Source organism: Trichoplax adhaerens, genomic scaffold (assembly GCF_000150275.1).
Source record: "Trichoplax adhaerens TRIADscaffold_5 genomic scaffold, whole genome shotgun sequence".
Classification (NCBI taxonomy): domain Eukaryota; kingdom Metazoa; phylum Placozoa; class Uniplacotomia; order Trichoplacea; family Trichoplacidae; genus Trichoplax; species Trichoplax adhaerens.
The window spans coordinates 1,849,528-1,874,780 of record NW_002060947.1 but is presented as its reverse complement, the minus strand read 5'-3'; the positions used below and the strand labels follow the sequence as shown (position 1 = coordinate 1,874,780).

The 25,253-nt window shown below is 35.7% G+C and overlaps 4 protein-coding genes across 4 annotated transcripts; 3 read left to right on the top strand and 1 right to left on the bottom strand.

Moving 5' to 3' along the window:
• Positions 1-1,664: 1,664 nt before the first annotated feature.
• Positions 1,665-5,376, top strand: TRIADDRAFT_56309 (uncharacterized protein; the record flags this gene model as incomplete). The annotated part of the gene is made up of 6 exons (XM_002112761.1): positions 1,665-1,709; positions 1,785-1,930; positions 2,111-2,263; positions 3,867-3,928; positions 4,650-4,736; positions 5,309-5,376. The coding sequence occupies 6 exons, from the start codon at positions 1,665-1,667 to the stop codon at positions 5,374-5,376; spliced, it is 561 nt and encodes a 186-aa protein (XP_002112797.1).
• Positions 5,377-7,365: 1,989 nt separating this feature from the next.
• On the top strand, positions 7,366-8,775 carry TRIADDRAFT_25536 (uncharacterized protein; the record flags this gene model as incomplete). Its single annotated transcript, XM_002112760.1, has 6 exons — positions 7,366-7,441; positions 7,631-7,694; positions 7,871-8,079; positions 8,151-8,248; positions 8,343-8,395; positions 8,637-8,775. Coding segments are annotated over 6 exons (639 nt in total), but the record flags the coding sequence as incomplete, so codon positions are not given.
• A 7,881-nt stretch (positions 8,776-16,656) lies between these two features.
• TRIADDRAFT_25101 (uncharacterized protein) lies at positions 16,657-18,131 on the bottom strand (the record flags this gene model as incomplete). Its single annotated transcript, XM_002112332.1, has 7 exons — positions 16,657-16,755; positions 16,926-17,032; positions 17,154-17,256; positions 17,327-17,377; positions 17,563-17,664; positions 17,825-17,866; positions 17,997-18,131. 7 exons carry the CDS (start codon positions 18,129-18,131, stop codon positions 16,657-16,659), a joined length of 639 nt encoding a protein of 212 aa, XP_002112368.1.
• Positions 18,132-22,773: 4,642 nt separating this feature from the next.
• Positions 22,774-24,948, top strand: TRIADDRAFT_63937 (expressed hypothetical protein; the record flags this gene model as incomplete). The annotated part of the gene is made up of 8 exons (XM_002112759.1): positions 22,774-22,842; positions 23,444-23,488; positions 23,883-23,993; positions 24,124-24,196; positions 24,270-24,329; positions 24,414-24,526; positions 24,611-24,697; positions 24,819-24,948. 8 exons carry the CDS (start codon positions 22,774-22,776, stop codon positions 24,930-24,932), a joined length of 672 nt encoding a protein of 223 aa, XP_002112795.1. The 3' UTR covers positions 24,933-24,948.
• Between the last annotated feature and the right edge of the window lie 305 nt (positions 24,949-25,253).

Here is a 25,253-nt window from a genome sequence, read left to right as displayed (position 1 = left end):
ATACTGCCTACGATTGTCATCCCAATGAGCTGCTCGATTGGCTTTGAAGAATGCAGTATACTAGTAGATACACTGATGTCGTGATTTCAGCTAATTACAGTAGTTTTGTGTACAAGTGAATAGTACAGCTACCACTAACAGAAAAAGGTATGGGGAAAATTACAATTCAAGCATGGACTACTAGAAATTCTACTGGTACAATGTAATATAATATAATTTGATATTCCTTGTAGTCCATGAGCATCGGAGGCCCATTTTTCACTACTGCATTACAGTACACTATTGAGGTTGAGATACTGGTTACTGAGTCACATGTATAGTGCGCAAGTGCAGTCTCAGTGTGCTAGCTTTGAACGGCTTGAAGGAGTCCAAGAATCAGTCTTGGACGGACGGAACTCTTCGGCCTTATTTCGTCAATGTATAGTGGCAAACACTTCCTTTTGACAGTACTTTAGTAAGCAAACGGTACTATTGAGATTGACATAGTGGTCACTGACTTAATAGAGTTACATGTATAGTGCGCAAGTACAGTCTCAGTCGGCGAGCTTGGTACAGTATCGTCAGCAGCTTGGACGGCTTGAAGAAGACCAAGAATGAGTCCTGGACGGACGGAACTTTTCGGCTGCATCTCGTCAAAATATAATGCCAAACACTTCCTTTTGACTGCAATTTAGTATGCAAACAGTACTATTGAGGTTGACATACTGGTTACTGACTTGATAGAGTCACAAGTTTGGTGCACAAATTGCGCCTGTAGTATGGACCGATAGAAGAAGAGATGGAGTCACTCCTGGACGGACAGACATTTTCGGCCTCCATCTGGTCCAAACATTGTGCCAAATACTTCGTTATAACAGTACTTTAGTAGGTGGACTGTTGGTTTTGAATTGACCGCTATTTTCTTAATTAAGTCATATTACGTTAAATCTTATTATCCACTACTCAGTTTTACTTGGAAACTTTTATATAAGATTGTTGATGTGATTTAAATTAGTACTAGTACCGATGATTTGAAAAATAAATACGGAAAATCCATACTAAGTAGTCATTTTTCGATATTGAAGACTCTTATTAGGTAAGAAAAGTCCGTCTGTCTGAGGGAAGGATCAGCCCATCGGGTCCAGGTTTCCTTCTGGTAGTCCATGGCCAGTCATCAGTATCATATCAAGTCACTATCAATCAATCTAATCGCAGGCATCTGGTACCGTACTTACATGTCAAATGTGCCGTATACGAATACTAACTATCAATAGTATTACTGTAGGCATAGGCTGTCCAGCTGACTATCCAACCAAAAACTCTGCCACACTTTCTGCAAAAGTTAGGAGCATAGCCTGCAGTCTACCTGTTGTGAAGAGTTAGGATAATCCATCGCATACCTATTGTGCATTGGGTTACTGGTTTTCAGTGGCTGTATTGGTGTCTGCATGCGAGCTATTTTGAAAGGATTGTGTAGAGCATAAAAGCCTTTCAAGTACTGGAAAGATATCGGTGTGTAAGCATATTGTGGGTAGTTTAAAATTAGGATATTTTGTACTATTTAAGTTTCTCCAGGCATAATTTAAGACTTTCCTTTCAATCGACTCTCTACACCTTTGTAGGATTTTTATTACTGTTGATATACATACATACCTTGGTGACCGATTATCACCTACGAAACCGAGATGCCGCGATATGAAATGCCTATAATAATACGCTGTATGAAACAGGTAAAATCGGACTTGATCTACAAATTACTATGGCTCTTTTTTTCTAACTTTGATATCAATATTTCGCTTTTACAGCCGGAACAGTATATCGAAATGTTGAAAAGAACAGCTTCGAGAATTTTTAATCAAGGCGGTGTAATACGTAAAGTAGAAAATTTAGGGACTGATAGACTATTGCCTTATAGGATAAGAGCTCACACCGTTTGGTACGATAGAGGAAGGTAAGCTGCAAATGATAATCTAATACTGTATAATTTATACAGTGCCTGTATAGAAATGTTTGCTTGGACGCATATTATCTAGTTTGCTTTCAGCAATGGAATGGATAGCATATAGAATCAAGCCCTTAACCTTTACAACCTAACAATGATTCTTTTGACTTTATTACACATATACAACAGCTATTTCCTTTTCGATTTCCACGGAGCGCCACCAATTGTTAAGCGATTGCATAGTGAGCTGAAACTTGACGAAGATGTAATTAGACACTCCATTGTATCAAATGATGATCCTGTGACCATCAGTTTCAGAAAGGAAAAGAAGATATGTAGAAGGTCTAAATGGAGGATTTGATGCCTGCGTTGGAACTTAAAATTTGTACTTTGGAAATAGTATTTGCTATTCAAATATCCTATATGATAATACGAGAAGATATCGTAAAATATCAACTTCGATTGGACTGTAAATACTTTAAGATGGTCAAAATACCGAATTCTATTTCTTGCTGTATAGAGCAGTGGTGAATAGCATTATTACACTCAACGTTGCGATTGTGGCATTGAAATGTTCATAAGTCTGTCCAGCTCATCTTCTGATTGTATGATGCGTAAAAATAGCGATATATGTTTGTTAATCATCCTAAGCTCTAGCATATTATTAAACACTGACAGGCTGATATTTTATATGTGGAATAGCTATGTTCATCTTATTGCAATTCATTAAAAATATTGCTGTTGTACTGATCATTTAATTTTATAATTGCACTATTATGATGCAAATATAGTAAAATATGTTACTAGTTCTATTAATTTATCATGATCTATTGCTCAAGTTAACGTCATAGTCATAGTGATTGCATGTGGTATAAATTATTCCTGGTAGTTGAATTTTATGCCACCTTGTATGAATGGGATTTCTACTTCTCAATGTAACTTATGTTACAATGGTATTATCAAAATAGTAGCACATCCGAGACTCTCCTGCGCCACTCCAGAAGGATGCTCTGGCGCAACATCTTAAAGCAAAACTATGGGATAAAGAGTACAGATCCTTATATTTCCCCCAAAATAGACCATTTCGGACTAAGTCTGGGCTTTGCATAGAGCGATATAGAGGTCAGAAAACCTGTATGACCTCTCTTTTAGTATTTATTTACGATCAATACATACTTCCGTCACTCTTCATCGAGGTAATAAAGTACGTCTTTAATACATCAGTAACTTCCCTACAGATTGATGCACTGTCGCAGTAATATAATAAACTACAGGCAAAATCATAACTTGCAGAACCCTCCATAGACCGTGGCAGCACTACCGTACAGTATACCCATGCACACATTGCGTAACACTAGCCACAACATACAGTACTCGAATGTAGGATTCAATACCTCCATCTCCCTTTTAGTAGTTTAAATACTTCTATCTTTCTTTCATAGAGGTCAAAAACCTCTCTGATCTCTCTTTTATCAGTGAAATACTTAAAATAATTCCATACCTCTTCAAAGAGGAAAGAAAAAAAAATTCTACAAAAATCCTCTTTAGTGTAACTGGATTTGTTTCTGTCCGTCCATGTAGAGTATACGGTCCTGTAGCTGTAGACCCCGGTGTAGTGCACACACTTGTGTGAATGCAGAGGGCACTTCGTTATGGATTTGTTTCTGTCCGTCCAGGTACAGTATACCGTACAGTGTACAGTACTGTAGCTGTACCCCCCTGTAGTGCACTCAATTGCGTGTACTGTACGTACAGTACAGTACAATACAGTATGCACAGGACACTTCGTTATGTACTGTACACTGTACACTGTACAAGGCGGTGAAACGCCAGTGGCATTGACGGCAGAACTAAGTGAAAGTACAAACTGCAGGAAAGGCTCTTCGAGTCGATGGTGAATTTCTTCTATGGCTTCTTAATTGAACTCTACTCTACTTTGGAATAGCTTTATCCATAACAGCATGAATATGAACTACGCTGGTCAACAACCAATGATGGTTGGTCAAGGTACGCGACGAATAGTATTATTTTATACTGAAACAACTTCAACTTGAAATGTGTTGTAAGGCATACTTCCTTCTGGATGGTAGCAATGTCACGGTGTCAAATCTTTATGATCCATTTTACATCCTTACTTCAGTGGATACTGTATTATTTTCCTCTTTGAAAACGGACTATGGCATCGATCGTTGTCTAATATATCTTCGATCATACTTATACAGAATTAGACTGCACACTTTGCAATTTTGTAGAGGTTGATGTCCTTTTTCGAAGTCAACACCTTCAAAAGGCCAACATCAACATACTGTAGTGTTTAATGCATGCCATATGTATCTAGTCTACGATATGGAGGTAGACGATAGCAAGGCCTACTCATGTCTCTACTTAATACGCCCGTTTTGAGTCTTCATCATTTTCATCGACTTCAGCTGACAATGTTGACATGGGATACCAAGTTGATCTACAACGTGGATAAAATGATTACTATTAATCCTATCTGCAGTAGATAGTTTATATATTTTGACAGTAGTCTACTACAGACGAGATATTAGTCTTGGCCATGACAGTCGATGGAGAGGGAATAGTTGTTGTGATGGAACGAGTCAACGTGTCTGCCATCACTCGCCATGATTACTACAGCAATAGAATAGTGTACAAGAGAATTACGAAATCATTGAATCCATACTTAAAACTATTTTCTAATGGAAATATGTCCAATTTTATCTAGCTAATCCTTGGACTATCACCGCTGAACAACTTAATAATTACCAAAGAATGTTCACTGGCTTAAATCCCACCAATGGCTATTTATCTGGTAAGTCAAGTGATAGCTAGATCATAATACTGGAATGGGAAACTGTCGATAGCGATCGCACTCATGATTTGAAGTGAGGAAAACGCGCCACAATTTTTGTATGTTACCTTTATTTCTTTAAATGATAGCACACGTAACTTCTCTATTTGTACGACTGTATGCTAGAACTACAGTAGAATGCAGTGAAGAGGTTCTAAATTATTCTCAAATAGATTGTACAGTACATATGAATTATGGATAAGGTTAATTGTTGATGGGGATCCTCCAAGGGTCATCGATCAAAACTAGGTGGTTGTCTGATACTGATGCTGCTGCCAACCAATTGTTATAATTATTGACGTACAGTATAGACGACGAAGTAATGGATTGTACATTGCATTTTGATCATGGAGAATGGCTGTACGATAGACAGTAGCGACTTTATTGAATGTGCTTTTTAATTAAAAAAGTGTCAGTTGACTGTATCGATAGTATTGCAGCTTATCCTTTTTCACATCGCTATTGGCAACGACAATTTGGAATGTGTTTTGATTTGATTACTTTACTAATCAATAATTATGGTAAAATAATAGGTGAAAGTGCTCGAAACTATTTCATGCGTTCCAACTTGCCTTCTAATGTACTGGCTCAAATTTGGTAAGTCACATAGGAAGTGTTTATTATATTATTAAAATCGCCAATAACTTTAAACCTTGTCTTGTTAACGGACATTCTGCTAATAATAAATCACTAAAGGGGGAGTGCCTTTTGTATTTTCTTCAATCACTGTCTTTTATCGTGTTTACCAGATGTGATATACTGTATGCACTGTAGGAGTAAAAAAGATATATCTTCCACATCGATGCTGTTTGTTACTATCGACGCATATATTTTTATAATAATGCACAGATCATTCATTGTCATCGATTCTATTTTTATCGCATTCCAACTAAGGTATCTTGTTACCATCTAAGATTTTGATTGTGTTATGTTACCTGGTCCACAATTTGTTTTACAGAGATCTACCCGAGGAATCGAGTAGCCATGGGCTGGCTACTCGATGCACATTAATATTTTTACATCCCTAATTAATATGTAATCAATACTTTCAGTGTTGGGCAATTGAAGCTAAATTGACATTTTAGTAAGTTATGGCCTACGTCTTATTTTCAAGACTTGCTAAATATTGGCTACCATACTTTAACTCGAGATCAATACCTATACTTATTCTATGATACATTTATAATAGATTCAATTTGAAATGGTCTAATGAAATATAGGTATTATTGTATGGTAGCATAGTACATTCTGTATTTTTACCTCTAGAAATTTTCATTATTGTTACTTTATTTAATAACAAAGCATTTTAGATCAGTTTTAGCAGAAGTACCTAACAAATTAAATCCTTTAAACATATTGTTCGCATGATGCATGAAAATTTAAAGACTTTATTTATAAAATTTACTGTTATAGCGTTAGTATTTAGTAGTTAAAAATGTGTAAGATGATGATTAAGCCGGTTTGCAGAGTATCTTTGTTAGTTTAGTTACTAATCCTCTATAAAAGTATGACTTGGGTTGTATAGTTTGTCTTTGGTGTGCAGTGATATGCAAATTGTGAATAGAATGAATCATGTCCAGCTGTACGTTATACTATCAGATCCGAATGCTCCAATACTCTTACTGTTTATCGAGTAACAGAAGCAGACTCCTTTACACATATTAATGTGTTAAATCACTTTCGTACATATTTTAGCCTTGATTCCCATGAAATTCTAGAGTCGAATATTAGCCTTTCAAAATAGAGTTTATTATTTTCGATTTTCATAAACTACGCGTATGTCTAAATGGCTTGAAATGTCATGTAAATTCTGCTCTTGTAGCAATAATAACACTATGGTTTAAGCGCGGATGCTATCTTTATGTACCTTGTCTTAGATTTTCTAATTCTTGGTATTTTATTAATGAGCAGGGGATTATCAGACATGGATAATGATGGCCGTTTGTCTGTCCAAGAATTTTGTATTGCGGTACATCTTATTCAGAATAAGCTACGCGGAGTTGAGGTCCCACGTGTCTTACCTTACAGTATCAAAAGTACGGTTGCATCAGTTCCAAAAATACCTCCTAAAGATAACTTACAGATGGCCACAAACTCGAATACCCTGCCGGCAAGAGGCTTTGCCAACAACGCAACCCAAGGTACTATATCTTCATTCGGAAATTGGTCTAAGAGTTCATCCTCTACTGGCGGTCTCAACTTAGATAGTGCTATTAATAGTCAATTGAGCGGCATGGGTGGTATGACCCAAACTAATAAATCCTCTACCATGCCTATGCAAATTGCTACGAGCTCAGGTAATGATCCGCAGCAACAAAAGGCAACATTCGGCGAAACTAAAGCAGCAAATTTTAGCAGCAGTTTTGACCAACTGGCAGGCTTTCCATCATCTTCCGCTACTGTTGGTAGCAACTTTGGTGGTCAAGATTCTGAATCAATGCCTAGAAAAGGTAGCGTGCTAGCAGGTATGTAGTATCCGTTTTATGATAGTGCTGTGTGTTATTATTTCGACATTAATATAACTCGAGCAAATACTTTAACGTACACTTGTATTTCGGCAGGCCAAAGTGATAAAGCTTTCCAAGAGCCAATACCCCAGAACTTAAAAGTAAAATATACCCAAGTGTTTAACCGTTACGACAGAGCAAAAACTGGATTTATCCAAGGTATTGAATGGCTGTTATTAGAGCGCAGTAGTACATTATTAAATTTCCTGGATTAACCTGTGAAAATGTTTCTTCACATAGTCATGCATTAGTCAATAAGTTTTAATTAATTATCTTTGCTTTACTTGTACTTGTGTGATTGTTGCCTTCAGACTTTATTCATCCTTTATTGATACAATCGATCTTTAGGATCACAAGCTCGAGACATATTATCTCAATCACGCCTTGCACAACAGATATTAATTCAGATTTGGTAAGATTCTAATAGCTTTACAAGATTTTTACTCTTGAGAAATACCACGACTTAAGTTTTACAGTATTTTGAGCGGATATTTTAAATTGCTTAATTTTGGTAAGATGGTTTTGTTTTTTGAATCTACCTAACCTATCCCGGCGTTTTAATTGCATTTCTAACGTGTGTTTAAACAGGAATCTATCCGATATCGATAATGATGGTCGCTTGACGGGCGAAGAATTTTGCCTTGCCTTATATTTATGTGATCTAGCAAAAGATGGAGTTTCGATGCCTGAAAGTCTACCTCCTGCTCTTGTGCCTGCGTCATATGTTCGTAGAAGATCATCAATGCTTCAATCTGAAGTAGTAGACAGCAAACAGACTGCATTCCCAATATCTTCAGGTTGATAGCAACTTGTGTGATTTTTCAAGGATATGTATGTTTTTATTTACCGGTCTTTCAAAATTTATCAGTATCATTGGAAGAGAGGAAAAAACGAAACTTTGAACAAGGTCGACAGGAATTAGAACGAAGACGCCAAGAGCTGCAAGATAAACTTAGAAGAGAACAAGTAAACCTCATTCTGTGTAGCAGTACCATTCCCAAGAATTTTACTGATAATTAATTATAATGCAAATATTCATGAAATTGATTTTTTTCCGTAGGAAGAACGTAGGCAACGTGAGGTAGCTGAAGAAGAGAAGCGACAACGTGAAAGGTTATTTAATGTTTTTGTTACTTTTAACTCAAGTCTCAAAACCTAGTGTTCCTACAATATCACTATATTATATTAAATTTTTTCATATGTGTATGTATGTGTGTGTCAGGCACTGTTTGTAGTATGATACAGTATTGCGTAGCGTCGTATACGTTCGCTTCCAAGTGAGCGGGTTCAGGCTAGTATACTTAGTTAAGACATTTTTGCCAATTACTAAAATTTTGTCCCTGTTTACTTTCAGAATGGAGCAAGAGAGAAAGAAGCAAGAAGCAATGGAAAGATTACGGCAACAGCAGGAAGCTATCGAGCGAGAAAAAGAAGCACAACGCAAAGCTATGATTGAGAAAAGACTTGTTAGTCATAATAAAAGTGAAACCTGATTGTTTAGTAAAATTAAAACTTGTGTCACATTTGCAAGCGCTATTATTATCATCACTATCCATTACCTCAACTTTATAGGCTGAACAGTTAGAGAAGGAACGCCAGAGACAGAAAGATTGGGAAGATCGTAGGCGTGAAGAACTGAGTGCTCAAAAGAAAAAGGAAGAAGCCGTAGTGACAACCTTGCGGAGTAGATTATCTGAACTGCAAATGGATCTTTCCAGCTTAGTAAGTACAACAATTATAGTTTAATCGTCAAAAAATGTTTCCCACTTTATTATTAAATTTAGATATTTGTTATATTATAGCAAAGACGTAAAACTATGGCAGAAGAAAACTTATCCAAGTACAGATATGAGAAGGAACAACACGTAACCTCATTAAATATGATTAATAGTTCTATTTCAATCAGGAAGTCTGAATTGGAAGCGTTAAGAGATCAATACAGGGTTGGTACGACCTCATTGCATAACAGGCGTTAACTTTATTGTTTTTACCGCTTATTTTCATATGCTCAAAAATTGTTAAATTTAACGCTTTAGGATTTTACTCAAAAATATAACGCTTCAAATCAGGAGAGAGAACAAACTGCTAGGGAATTTAGCTTGAAAGGAAGAACTACGACAGGTTATTAGTTTTTATTACTAATATGAACTTATCGTTGGATATCTAATATAGTATGGTTGCATTTTAGCCGTAGCATGTGATGCTGTCACTGCCAGCTGTAAAGAAATGAAATCAACTTTACAACGGTTGCAAATGAACTTACAAAAGCTAAACAACGATACACAATTAAAGCAGACTGAATTTGGAGGCCTTATATCTCATCGAGATGTATGATAACAATACCGATTGATCGCAAAATACTGCTGTGCGCATTGATGCTAGTTTTCTATTACGATACTTATTATAGGAGTTATCACAAGATGTAAAGAAACGAAATCTCGAATTGCAGAAATTACAGCAAATGAAAGACGTCAAGCAGCGACAGTTCGAGTTTAAAAGTGGAAAAAAGTATGGATAAGCTGTAAAATGTTTCTTAAAGTGATACATTTTTAAATGCTCAAGCTTTTGTGTTGATACTTGATAACTATGAGTTCGTATTTATATAACTTTTTTGTTATTCATAGGAGCACAGCATCCAGCGATTTATTATCTCTAGATACAATGTCAAATACCAGTAGAAATCAATCCAGCGTAAGCAATGATAAAGCACGATCACAAAATGATGATCTATTTAGCGTCAATTGGACAGACGTTAGTAGTCCATCGAATTCCACAACAGCTAGAAAAACGAAAGAAGATAAAAAAAATGATGCCTTTGGACTACTTTTGAATACAGATGATAATACTAGTAAAGATAAGGCTGCAACTTCCAACTTGTTCGAAAGCAATTTTGGATCTGATGACAAAAAATCTAGTCCATTCTCTGGTTTTCAAAATAATTTTGAAACTAAAAATACCACTAGTAGTAACTTAGGAAATGCTTTCGATACTAACTGGCCGCAGCAAAGTAGCAACACCGAAAACAAAACTAGTAATGCAGGCACTGACGATATTATGGGTAATATTGGTGCGGAATGGTCTACAGTAGGCTCTAATAAGGATCAAAATCAAGAAGATACAAACAAAAAAGTAGTGGGTGTAGATGCTTTTGGATCGATGTCATGGGACACTACCAATCAAAGTAATTTTGCTGCATTTGAGGCATCGACAGATACATCCGTTTCTATGGCCAATACCGATACATCTGATGACAAAGAAGTAGCATGGAAATCTGCGTTTGAACCTGCTGAAAATGCTGTAAGTATGCATCAGGGTATCTACTTAGATTTTCAGTAAGTAATTAATTAATTAATGGATGACTTTATTTACAAAATTCTTTAATTTAAACTGCACTGGTTAAACAGAAAAGAAAGACCTTAACTTCAGCTATTGGAGCAACATCTGCATTTATGGCTGGAATTACGATGGAACTTGCAAATCCTCAAAGTAATACAAATGAATCTAAAAACACTGTTCCTTACAAAGCTATGTATAGCTTTGATGCTTCAAATGATGATGAAATTTCGCTTGAAGTTGGAGACAAACTGATGGTGTGTACTACTTTCTTTTTTGTTGAAGCATCTATTTATATGCCTATTCATTCTTCGATCTACGTATCAGCATTAAATTACCTGTGATAAATTTTATTTCGGCTGTACTATGTTACTCTACTAGATCTTTGAAAATGAAAATGTAGGTGATGGTTGGTTGTATGGTGAAAAAAATGGCAAAGTAGGTATTCTTCCTAGAGACTTTGTTGAAAAAATTGTTGAACCGCATAAATCTACTGAAGATATAAATACAGATTCCTTGTCGCTACAATCTGGCAACCCTTCCCTCAGAAGTGATGGTTCACAGAGAACTACGAAAGGATTGATAGCTCGAGCAATTGCTGATTACGATAAGACGGCAGATGATGAATTGTCATTTAAAGAAAATGACTATATCACCATAGTCGAACGATCAGGAGATGGATGGTGGACTGGAGAGTTCAATGGAAGACGTGGACTTATTCCAAGCACATACTTAGAAATGGAGGATCTCCCCCAAATGGATGATACAAGCACAAATTCAATAATACCTGCCGCCAATTTTGAACGAAAAAATAGCGCTTCACCTGCTGCTTCACCTACTACCATTGGTGTATCAGAAAGTGAAACATACGCATTTGAAAGAGAGGAATACGGTGTTGCTTTATACAATTACAGATCAAACGAAGCGGAGGATCTGCAATTCGATGAAGGTGATAGAATCCTAATAATATCGTGCGAAGGAGATTGGTGGAAAGGCAACTGTAAAGGAAAGTCTGGCATTTTTCCCGCAAATTACGTAGAACTAGTGGTACAAAATAAAGATAATTCTCCCGAATATGTGAAGGCTATATCGGATTATACGAAGCAAGATGACAGCCAGATATCATTTTACGAAAATGATGTAATTCTGGTGCTGAATAAAGAAACGAACGGCTGGTGGGAAGGAGAACTACAGGTTTGTTGCTATTGAATTCAACCACCTTTCTAATGTGAGAGGTTATGCTATGGAATTTATTTTATGAATTAATGCTTCAGAATTCTCCCTCTGATTCTGTACGTGGTTGGTTTCCGGCAAGTTATGTTCAATTGACGGAATTGAACGAGGTTGTTGTGCATCATAGCTTTGCGAAAAAGTACACTTACATCTTGTGTCTTTACATAATGTAATTCAAATTTATTTTGAAAAAATAGCCTCCAGAAAGTGACACTGACAACACGCCTGCTTTCGCAAGTATGTCTGGAACGACCGAGTACCTGTTATCTCTTCTACTAACATCTTTATTTTTCTTGCAGACCAAGTGCTGGCAATATACGATTTTTCAGCAAGTAAACCGGACGAACTTGCCTTTCATCAAGGCAATATTATTAACGTGATAGAAAACGATGACAATGATTGGTGGCAAGGGGAACTAAATGGAGTTATTGGTTACTTCCCTGCAACGTTTGTGCAATCGCTGTCGTCAAATCATACGGAAACGGAAACAGGTAAACTGAGACAAATTAGATAAGATGATATATCTGAATCTAATTGTGGAACTTTTATAATAATTATGTCATATGCTTTCGTAGGAACTGAAAGTGAATCACTAGATGCAAGAATGGTATTATTTCGATATCTTACCCAAATTAGTCTAAAATTTTGCAGTCTTATACTGATTTTTCTCATTTCTCAGTTGACGATCAAAGAGTTTATTGAAACGGAAGAAAAGTATTTGAAAGACCTTATACTTATCAATGAAGTATGCTTATTCTGGAAACAATATCTTAATATTGCTTTCGATAAACAAATGATTGGACATAATACATTGCAGTTGTGTTAAAATCGAAACGGTCATAGCATAGATATTTATTAATAAATCTTGCTAAAGCATATAACCGCAGTAATGAAAATACTTGAATTTCTAGATATACATTGTTCCTATGAGAGCTGATAATAACTTTGATCAAGAGGATCTTGATAAGTTGTTTATTAATTGGTCTGATGTAATATCATGCAGCACCAAACTATTACAGTAAGTGTATTGATTTCGAGCTATTAGATAAATTGACTGCATTCCTAATAGGTTAATATGATTTTAGAGCAATAGAACAAAAATCCCAAAGTGGCAATGATGCTGAAGCTTTCGCGACAGTATTACGTGACGTTGTAAGAATTTCAAAATTGCATAATTTCATTGTTATTTGATGACATCTCAACCACGAGCAACTTTTAAATTTGGTTACTGTTTGCGAACATATCTTGCAGTTACCAACAATGATGCCTTATGCTGTATTTTGCAGCCATCAAATGGCTGCCTGCAAATACCTTCAAGAAAAGAATTCTGATACAGAATTCAAGGAATACCAAAAGGTTTTTAGAAATATTGCTAGCTCTCGTATTTTTACGAATTTGAATATATTAAACCAGGTTATAATCATGTTTACAGCGATGTTCCGCTGACCCGCGATCGCAAGGGTTACCGTTAAGTTCCTTTCTTTTGAAGCCAATGCAACGAGTGACGAGATACCCACTATTACTGGATAAGGTATGTAACAATGTATTATGTTTTCATGGTAGTTATCAAGAAAAAGTTGCATGTAATATGTGTAACATTCTGTTTCGTAAATAGATTATGAAGTACACACCAGAAGTTAGTTCTGATTATCGAAGTTTTCAAAGCGCAAGAAAAGCTGCTATTGATTTATGCAAAAAGGTTTATTGTAGTACTTTTGTAATCATAATTATATAAAAATTGCTCGTTCTACGTACAGGTATTTGTAACTTTAATATATTATAATCGTACTTGCTATCTTAGGTTAACGAAAGTGTGACACAAAAGGAGACTGCAGACAAGTTCCTTTGGCTTCAACACCATGTTAATTGTAGTGATTCGTCGGAGGTATTTATACGTTAATTGGAAATCTTTTTTACTAAAGTACTGATATTTCTTAGTTTAGGATATTGATTATAATGAAGTAATTATGTTTAATTTTAATTATATAGGATATCGTGTTCAATTCTAAAACTAACTGCTTAGGTCAACGCAAACTTCTCCATTCTGGCCCTGTAGTTAAGGTAGGGTGAGGGGTATTACAGAATGTCATCATAATATATGCATATCATAGATGTAATATAGAAATGTTAGAGCAATCCTATAATATAAGCTGATGTAAAGTATATCTGTTGCTAATCCTGGTCAAATATAGGCTAAATCTAATCGGGAACTAGTCGCCTTCTTGTTTAACGACTTTTTACTATTAACGAAACCGCTAAAATCGAGCACTATTTCAAGAGTCTTTTTTGAAAAAAGTGATGAAAAGTATCAAATGTATAAACCGGTAAAGTTCGTAGATAACGCGATATCAACAAGTTCCTTACGGTAACTCCTCACATAGATCTGTACTCTTTATCTTTTAAAGCCTTTCATGTTAAATGAAGTTAACGTGAAAAAAGTCAGCGATGATCCTGCAGGTACTGTAGTTGTAATAACATTACTAAATATAATTAAAATTTAGTAGATAAGACGACATTGCACATTGTCAAAGTAGATATAGCCCTGGATTAACGACCATTTAAATTAATATTATAGAAGATAAAACTATGTTTTCCATTTTATACCGCGAGAAATGGATTTCATTGAAAGTAGATAAGGAGAGTGAAAGGTTAGTTGCTATTTGAATAGGGTAAACAAATTAAGTCATCTTACCAGGTGTAAAAGCGAGTCTGATACAAATTACATTAAAACAGGAATTTATGGGTAAAGAAAATTGTAGGCGCATCGCACAAATATAAGAAAATTGAACGCCAACAAGGCGAGGAGACAAAGAAAGGTCAGTTGTTAACACCAGATTCTAACTATTCTACACTAAAATCAGCTACCTTGAACAGCTAATTTGATGATATTTCTTCCAGCTGCAAAACTAAAGGCGAATGTAGGTCAAGCACAGCTTACCGTGTTCGTAATAGATGCACAAGATTTAAAGACAGTAAAGCGTGATGGTGGGTATACGATTATATGAATGATAATTCTGTAAATTGTCGTTATAAAATTATCGGTAACATTTAGCTAGTTTCAGTTTGTAAAGCCTGTGTGATCTTAACATCTTTCAATCGCTATACTATTTTAGGGAAATGTGATCCCTATGTGCAAGTAAACCTAGCCAAGCAAAAGCAAACAACAAAAGTGCAACCATCAACAACAACTCCAACTTGGAATTCCACGGTAATGTAGCCAGCTCGGTACATCTAATATAATCTAGCTACTCATAATACTTGCTGACAAACGATTCTGACGTATGTCCTTTTATTAGTTACATTTTTATGCAGCAAACATGGCGCAAGAATTATTATTATTAACCATTCTGGATAAACGATACTATGCCCCTGATGGTAATTTTGTATTTGATATACCCGTAATTATACACTTTTCCTTTGTAAAATAATTAACGCAATGTCTTATGGTATTTTTATCAAGATTTCTTGGGCAGTGCTACTATTCCTCTTTCTCAACTTATTAATGATGGTTTGGGACCTTGGAAGAAAAGCATAAAGTTAAATGGCGTTAATACTGGTACACTAAACATCAAAATTAATCTATTGTATCAATCTTCCGGTGCTGATGATATTTATCAATAGACAGTTATTTAGAAATTTATATAATAATGCTTGTTCACGATGAACAAGTAAAACTTAGGATGCGATTGGAGCTTACTAAAATATACCTCGATATCAGCGATTTAGATATTTGACTTCTGTATTGGACCTAATTTTGTGATATATGTGGATAAACTGACTATATGTTTTAGCAATTTTATCGGTGGCTGTTTTGCACTGATGTGGTCTTAATTTCTTTCAAGAAAATTATCTAGTTGACGAAAACATTTTTAAATCATTTTTGTCAAAGGGTTACTATTGCGATTAATCATAATTATTGTACAATATATGAAAAGTAGTATTTACCATGTGTTCACATAGCTGATTAAATGTATTATCATGGATATCTGCACTTATCGGTGACCATTACCTACTGTTTTTATTAATTTTAACTGAATAACTTTCTTAAATTTCATAAAATTACACGGATTAAATCTTAATTGCTTACAGTATACCCAGTCGTCAAAAATAAAAAACTTTTTTGATTTTTAGTATTCAGCAAGAAGCAACTAATTATTCAAGAGTAAACATAATTTAATGTCAGTGAAATCATTTTTAATTGCCAACCATCAGTCTATCGAAGCGATTTTTAGAATAGATACAATCTTGATACAGGCAATAAATCAACGGCGCCTTGGTTACTTTAGCCGATATGATTACATTACGCTGTAATTTCGTAAAACTAACATGATAGGAATTAAATTATGCTAGTTTAAAACGACTACGACAACATTAGCGTTAAAAATAAACGAGATTCCTACGATAAGTACCGTAACCGTACGTATACCACACACTTTGTTAATGATATCATACCGTAGGTGATTAAATGTATTGACATTTCAGTCAAAATGTTGGTATTCAAGCTGCTATAATACAGTAAATAAATTACTCCATCATAGGCTGAATGTATGTAAATTTTCCTTAAGCCTGATAGATATATATAATATTTTTCTAGTATAACTGTTCGAATTGACACCGAAACCTAGACATAAATATACTGTACTGCTATTAGCATAACATATGCTATTAACTATATGATTATACAGTATACACACGGATCATACAGTAAGTCGTACATTACATTTTAGGAGTGTCAATATTGTTTGATGCTAAAAATCTTATAAACATTGCAGGTAGCCAGGTAGCGGTCATAAAGCGTTAAAAAATCGTTATGCTCGCAATTGCCTTAATTTTTCTTCAATGTCTTCAACTCCAGTAGTAGAGGCTTTCGCAGGCATCGAGGCGCCAGGGGCTGGTGCAGCAGATAACTACAACGTTACGAAGCGACAAAGTAGTTTTGTTACAATTTCCATTCATTTTAGGTATAAAAATTTAAACTAGTGCATGACTAATACAAGAAGGTAATCATTCATTACTACTTTTAAACAACCTTGGCTACAATCGACATGCTAACATAATATACTACATGTATACAGACCTTGCCAGATGTTTCAATACCAATTTCATCGAGAACTTGATTGACGATAGCGTCTTGTTCCTCCTCATCTCCAGATCCATCCAGTACAGAATCAAGTGTGTCATTTACTATTATAAATAAATCAATGATTGTAACAATTAATTCGATAAAATACTAGCGCATTACATGGTCTAACCAATAAATAAGTGACTATCTGACAGTGCCATATATGCACTTTTGAATGCTTACGCAGTTCATCTGCCATATCCATTTTGGCGGTTTCTCTCTGAAAGTTTTGTGTCGTGGCTTGCAACTCTTTTAGATTTAATTGTTTATTCATAGCAGTCATAGTCTATAAAATTATTGGAATAGAAATGATCAAAAATTCGGAAAGTAATATCTGATTCAATTCAGATAACTACCTTTGATGCCGATGACATAGCTGAAGCCATTTTCATATTAGACTGTATAGCCTTAATTAAACAGTACAATTGACATATTAACGTGAAGAACAGATTTTGATAATTGATTTCTGATTTGTTAAAATTAACTTACTGCAAGTAATTGAGGAAAGTAACTAATATCAATAATGCCCTATGAATACCAAGCCTATATACGAGTATACGTACAATATACTTTTACAACATTACAAGCTAACCTGAGTTTGGTATCCTACTGCTGCAACTTTGGTTTGAACTCCCAAGGACTTCGCCTTCTGTTTACGTAAATTAAGCAACTGTTTCGCCAAAGCTGTAGCCGCCTAAATTAGTAAAGTAGCAATTAACACACAAAATCGTATGAGTAAATTAAATGAAGTATACGCGTATATGAAAGATACATATTTAATTACTACATGTAGTAGTACAATACAACGAATCAAGAATTATCAATGCCGTAGGATTAGGAAGAAATTGATCTACCTGTTTATTGCCTAGTTTGGCCATCTTCTTTATTTCGGCCTCCTATCGCAATGATAATTGAAATTTGATTACCAGAAGTATACGCTCATTTAGGTTATCAGATGTGACGAATATGAAATCATAAATTCACAATGTAATAAGCAACTTTATTATATTTACTATATTAATTTACCAGCTGCTTTTCTTGCCTCTCCATAGAATTTCTATCACGAGCCAGATCTCGTTGAACGCGATTTAGTTCGCGCTTTTGTTGCCTAGATTGTTCTAATGCAATGACATCGATATGGGTAAGATTTAACGAATTCATACGTATTTTTATATTTTGCCTTTAAGGTATCATTGTAATCAAAGCCATTTTAAATAATGTTAATGAATATATCGATCGATCTACGGTTTAATAATTATTCTTTACATTCTAATTAATTCCATCAATTAAAATATCTCATCCATTGCTTAATATCATTACATTGAATCGCTCAAAGAGCTAAGAATATCGAATATAGACTTACTGATATACATTCAGTGATAGGTAGAGATATACGAATAACAAGTAGCTGGACATACCTTGAAGGGTTGGTTTCTTGGAAAACATGTCGATTCCCTAGCAGTACCTTGTCTAATTCTATTCTGATGATCCCTACCAATAGTTATAATAAAAAGGTTAATTAGCATGGTTGACTGTAATCAGTATACTGTACGTACACATATGAACTGTAGGCTTTTAGTTAGGATGTGTCATAGATAGATAAGAAAAAAATTGATCTATCCCTAATTTAATTGTCATATCAATATGACTTAGTTTCATTTGGTTTTAACTTCATCAACTAGTACCATCCATTGCTTCTATTTTCAGTACGTGAGCACACAGTATCTTACACTATCATGTACGCTGAAAGATATCAATGTAGTTTACTATTAATTGCTGTTATTGATGTGAACATATTCGTATAACGTCTTACACCTATCATGTACGTCAACCGATATCAATGTAGCTTTGTTTCATTTGGTTCTAACTTAATCCATTAGTGACATCCATTGCTTCAATTTATGCGAGTATGTGGCATCTTACCCCTATCATGTACGTTACAAAGATATCGATGTAGCTTAGCTTTATTAGGTTCTAACTTAATCAAGTACTGCCATCCGTTGGTTTTATTTATGTGAGTATATAGCATCTCGATCACGTACGTCAGCCGATATCAATGTAGCTTTGTTTCATTTGGTTCTAACTTAATCCATTAGTGACATCCATTGCTTCAATTTATGCGAGTATGTGGCATCTTACCTCTATCATGTATGTTACAAAGATATCGATGTAGCTTAGCTTTATTAGGTTCTAACTTAATCGAGTACTCCATCCGTTGGTTTTATTTATGTGAGTATATAGCATCTCGATCATGTACGTCAACCGATATCAATATAGCTTGGCTTCGTTCGATTCTAACTTAATGAACTAGTGCCATCCATTGCTTCTATTTATACAGTATGAGTAGGTGGCATCTTACCTAATCACGTTCGTTAAAAGATATCAATGTAGCTTGGCTTCGTTCGATTTTAACTTAATGAACTAGTGCCATCCATTCCTTCTATTTATATGAGTAGATGGCATCTTACACTAATCCCGTACGGCAAAAGATATCAACGTAGCTTGGCTTGGCTCGATTCTAACTTAATGAACTAGTACCATCCATTGCTTCTATTTATACAGTATGAGTAGATGGCATCTTACACTGATCGCGTACGGCAAAAGATATCAATGTAGCCTAGCTTTATTTAGTTCTAACTCAATCAACTAGTGCCATCGATTGCTATTAATTGTGGCATCTTCCATTGATCATGTATGTAAGCAGACACCAACATTACTTAGCTTCATTTGGTTGTAAATTAACCAACACAGTACCATCCATTGCTCCCACTGATGTAAGTTGATAGTATTAGCACCTTGTCTTTGAAAATTAGTTCACGGTAGCGATCGATACCCAATATGACTAATAATGGAAAATAGTAGTTTGATTGCATCGCCCTAAATGGATAGTGGTGACAGTGAATTCGGTAATAATAATATCTATCTTGATCCTCTGCAGTAGAGTACATCATTGGTGGCAAATTACGAACCGAGATTAGTATTTACTACAGCTATTTCTGACTGTTAATGTACTCTACCCTAAGTTGATCTATGTTGAACAGTCCAACATGTGGAGAAGTTTTTTACTTTGTAGTGGTCCATCATTGGAATATGGTCATTAATTTCGTTTTGTTATTGTTTTTTTTTTATTTTTACAGCGATCATGTACTTCCCCAATTTTGTCGTTTTCCGGGGTTGTTGCTCACACGAACTTACAATGTACTATCATTGCAAGGAATTTTCTATGCTGTCATAACGTGCTATCCATTTGATGAGGTTTTCGCTTGCATTACTTTCCTACTCTGCCATCATCGACTTGACTGATACAGAATGATGTTTTGATTGCAATCATCCAATTCATCCTACTGCTCAATAGGGCTGATAAAAGACGCATTGCTGGTGCTGGTGGACTAGTTTTGAACTCATTTGAACGATACTATGGTTACATAGAAATTTCTCTGAAGGTTTTACTTACTATAGATCTTGATATTAGTTGAATGAATGCAATAGAAGTTAATTTCAAGCCTCCACTTGAATCAAATGGCAGCAAATGGATTAACTCGGTTGCTTTCCTCTTGGCTGTCCTTTCGTCTTTAGTCGTCTTGACTACGATATCGATCTACTGTATGACACAACCGAGGTACTCTGACCTGTATCGAGTCAAACACATCACTGAAGCTAAAAATAGAAGCAGACGTCATGAGCAAGGCTCAGTCACTCAGGGCTACACCTGTACACCTACACCTAGGCTACACCTGTACAGTACACTGTACAACGATCTTCATTCGTTCGTGTAGTTTTACAACTCACACTGTTCATGGGGTCTCACTCACTCAGGGCTACACCTGTATAGTGTACTGTACAACGATCTTCATTCGTTCGTGTAGTTTTACAACTCACACTTTTCATGGGATCTCACTCACTCAGGGCTACACCTGTATTGTGTACAACGATCTTCATTCGTTCGTGTAGTTTTACAACTCACACTGTTCATGGGGTCTCACTCACTCAGGGCTACACCTGTATAGTGTATAGTGTACAACGATCTTCATTCGTTCGTGTAGTTTCACCATTCACACTGTTCATGCGGTGTCAGTCACGCAGGGCTTCACCTGTACAGTGTACAGTACAACAATCTTCATTTGTTCGTGTAGTATTAGTGTAATGTATTACTGTTGTACAACTCACACTGCTCATTACTGTACAGTGGCCCTTCTCGGCCACCGTAGTTCATGGGGTTGTTCAATGTTCAGTCATGGTTCAGTGTACCGTACTGTACCGTCAAGGACTACTTAGAAATCCTTGACTAGTAGGGTACAGTACAGTCATAGACTACTGAAACTGATCACTCTTGGACGGACAGACAATCTCGGCTGCATCCCGTTCAAATCGTGTGCCAAAGCACTCTGTTATGACAGTACTTTAGTATACAGATAATCGATTCAAAATGGACTAATCCAATAAGTCATAATATTACGTTGAATCTTATCGGTTTCTAAGCTCTGCTTGGAAACAGTTCTATAACATCTATGATGTTATTTAAATTAATATCACTGATCTAGAAAATAGACACGGAAGATCCATTCTAAGCATCATGCTTTTAATACACAACACGCTAAAGACAGTAGCCATTTTACGACGGACTCATTTGTATTTGGTAAAGAGACGTCCGTCTGTCTGAGGGAGTGATCAGTCTAGTTCTTCTTCTATTGGTCTATGGTTACAGCAGAGACTTCTACTGTAAAAAAAGTGTACAGTATTGTACCGGTTTATTTTAATACATGCACTTTGATTCTTTCCTTTTCTTGAATTACACGTCCATACAGGATGGGACTAAGCTCAATCGATTTTGCAGACCTCTGCCAAGATGGGTACTGTCAACCAGTGCTCCATACAATCCTATTATAGCAGTAGTGTCTATAGCACAGTACTGTGCTGCACTGTATGGACGTATATTCTGGCATGGACTACTTCAAACTGGATGTCATAGAGCCAAGAAAAAACCCAGCTTTTTTTCTGCTACACTCTACAGTACAGTATGCTGGACACTCTATGGTACACTGTACTGTAGTTTCCTAGTGTATCAACACTACGGTACAGTATCAAGAAGAAAACTGACGGTACTATACACTGTACAGTTCTATAAGGACGAGAACCACTCTGCCATAGAAATACCAGTACAGTACAGTACAGTATCAGGGAGCAGGGGACCTATTCAAAGAAAGAGACGGGACGGCGGGACGGGACTGGCAACGACCCTTGGCTAAGAACGTAGAGGATGATTGTTTTACTGGTCATTTCAACTGTATCGCATGTCTGTAACGGTACACTATACTGTCCGCAATGGACGTGCAAATTAGCTGCTATTAACCTACAAAGTTGGTTTTGTGCAGTATGGTATACGGTTTCATCGGTAGAATAACCCCCAAAAATGATAAGCCTCCACATTATTTTCCACTGTGGTCGTTTCCTGTCGCGTCTCTATCTTTTTTAATACTCCCTGACCGTACTCAAGTGTAAAAAGTGCCGGTACGGCATGGCGTCCGCCTGTCTGTTTGCTACAGTCGGTTTGTTTTCTCCGATCTTTGCACGGCTCCCGTGCACTCCACATTACAGTACAGTACAGTATACAGTACAGTACAGTACATTACAGTACAGTATACAGTACAGTACATTACAGTACAGTATACTGTACTGTACAGTAAGGAAGGTACAGCACTGTACGGTGCTGTAGTGTTCTGTATGGTACTGTATCGGTTCTGTACTGTGCTAAAGACTTTTGAACTGAAGTAAATTGCACACGCGCTATTCCTACTCTGCCAAGATGGCGTCGCAAGTTTTCCGTGCCACACGGATGGCAGCAAATGTTCCAATTTCGCAGGCTGGACTAGCTGTAAGTCTCTTTAGCTCATGTCATCAATGTTGATAGCATAATTATCGAATCGTGTTCTTGTTCTATGTTAAAACGTTGGTGCTAAGATGTCCATCTTGGATTTCCTTATACTGTACTGTACAAGTTGCATCATAGTAGAAGACTTTTAAGCTGATGTAATATACAGTACTGTCATTACTTGGCCAATGCAAAAATAGAGACCAACTTGCTTTGAGACAAGTTCTACTTTTCAATATTCAATTTAAAAAAAAACCTGTAGTATAATGCCACTATTCTAGTCCATTGACGCTCTCGCCTGTGATATGCTAGTTTATTTTGGGGAAGAAAATTCTCGTCGACCATGGTAACCAATACACCTTTCGTGTAGTCGACCAGTCGAAAATGTCCACTGATAGACAGTCAGTCACAAGTTTTATTCCAAATCTATATCTCAGCACTTAAGGGGAAATTCTTTTAAACTTCATTCAAAAATCTCTTAACTATCTGAAGGATACAACTAAAAAGGATTACTTGTAAACTTCTTCACCAAAAACCGACTGCGCCAAGAAATGGTGTAGAGCTGAAGAGCTGATATTAACATATGCTGTGTTGCCTTTTACAGGTTCGATGTCTAAGTACGTCGTCTGTCCACTCGGATTTAGCAAAGGTAATGGAATAGATTTATTTTGACGTTATTAGAAGTACTATTACTTTTAATCTTGTCTGGAAGGAGATTGAATGTATAGAGGTATTGTAGATTGAACCTTTTGCTTCAAAAGTTTTTCAGTTTATGTAGTGGATAACTTGAGATCTGGAATACTATAAAATGATCTTGCAACCACTTGAGTCATGAGCATTTGCAAACTTGATTTAAATGATGTATACAAAGGCGAAACTGAATGATTTCGTGTTGTTAATCAATATTACTGAATAATCTATTGCTTAGTATTCAACTATTCATATGCAACGTCAATGTAGCAGCACTAGACTATACGATACTTTTATGAATGTGTACTCGAGTTTTTCTGACACAATTATCTTGCTCACTGTATTAATTGCAGGCACCTATTAAAGTATTTGGCGTACAAGGTCGCTATGCGCACGCTATCTACTCAGCAGCTACTAAACAAAAGTGCTTAGAAAAAGTCGAAAAGGACTTAATGGATATGAAGGTATTCAACAACCGCCATGATTACTTTTAGATAACCGGAATAGAGTAACGAATAGGACTGTCAATAACTGTCATCCAAATGATATTCAAATCTGAATAGCCATGTGTTCTATCATATTTGGATTTTCTAGCAATCAATTGATAGCGATATTCAATTAGAACGATTAATTGCTAATCCTTTCATGAAGAGACAAGTTAAACGAGGTGAGTGATTATAATAATAGCAAAAACTTTGCATATCAAATGATTATTTACTAATGTTACTGGACAAATTTAGGCGTTTTGGAGGAATTGTTGAGAAAGCGCAATGCTCATGAATTATCATTAAAGGTTTTCGGTATGTGTTTCAGTATTTAATACTTAATTTCAAGTGTTGATAGTAAAGCTATAATGTGCGGTATCATTTCTACTTTCTTATTAGGTACTCTTTCCGAAAATAATCGTCTTGGCAGTGCTTCCGAAATAATCGAAGCGTTCTCTCGTATTATGGAAGCTCATAGAGGCGAAGTCAGATGTACCATCACCACCGCTAAGGTAATTAAAATTGACAACTTATACTAAAGTAAGTGACTTTAACCTATCCTTCTAATAAATTTTTCGCTATTCTTGGTCTCCTAGAAATTAAACAATGATCAGCTGAAAAATGTTAAGGACTCGTTACAAGGTTTCATTGCAAAAAATCAAAAACTTCAGATCGCCACAGAGGTACATCAGTAGCCATAACTACAATGATAATTGTATTTCTTCCCTTGAAGTAGATAATAACTTAATCGTATTTATACCTATCTTGCTAAATGCTGGTTTCAAATTGTCATTCAATTGTCAGGTTGATCCAAAAATCATTGGTGGCATGATTGTCGATATCGATGATAAATATATCGATATGTCAATCGCTTCAAGAATTAAGAAAGTAATGAAAGCTATGAATACGGCCACTTAGAAGGCTGTATATGTTTATAAACATCGTATTTACCGTAAATGCTAAATGAATTGTACTATTTTCCATGCAGTTATATTTCTGCATCTTCATAAGAAACCTATGTTTTTGAATGGTACGAAATTGTAGGGAGGATGTTTATCGCTTCTTTTAATTTACTCTCACTTGTTGGACTAACCCAACAGCAATAAAAGAGTATCGTACGCTCAACTTTAAAGTTTATTTATTGTTGTTATTTTTACTGCATGTAAAATTCATGTAAAAATCGTTGCAGGAGCCAGTAACTGTATCCGTGTTGTCGATACCTTTTAAATCATAATATAT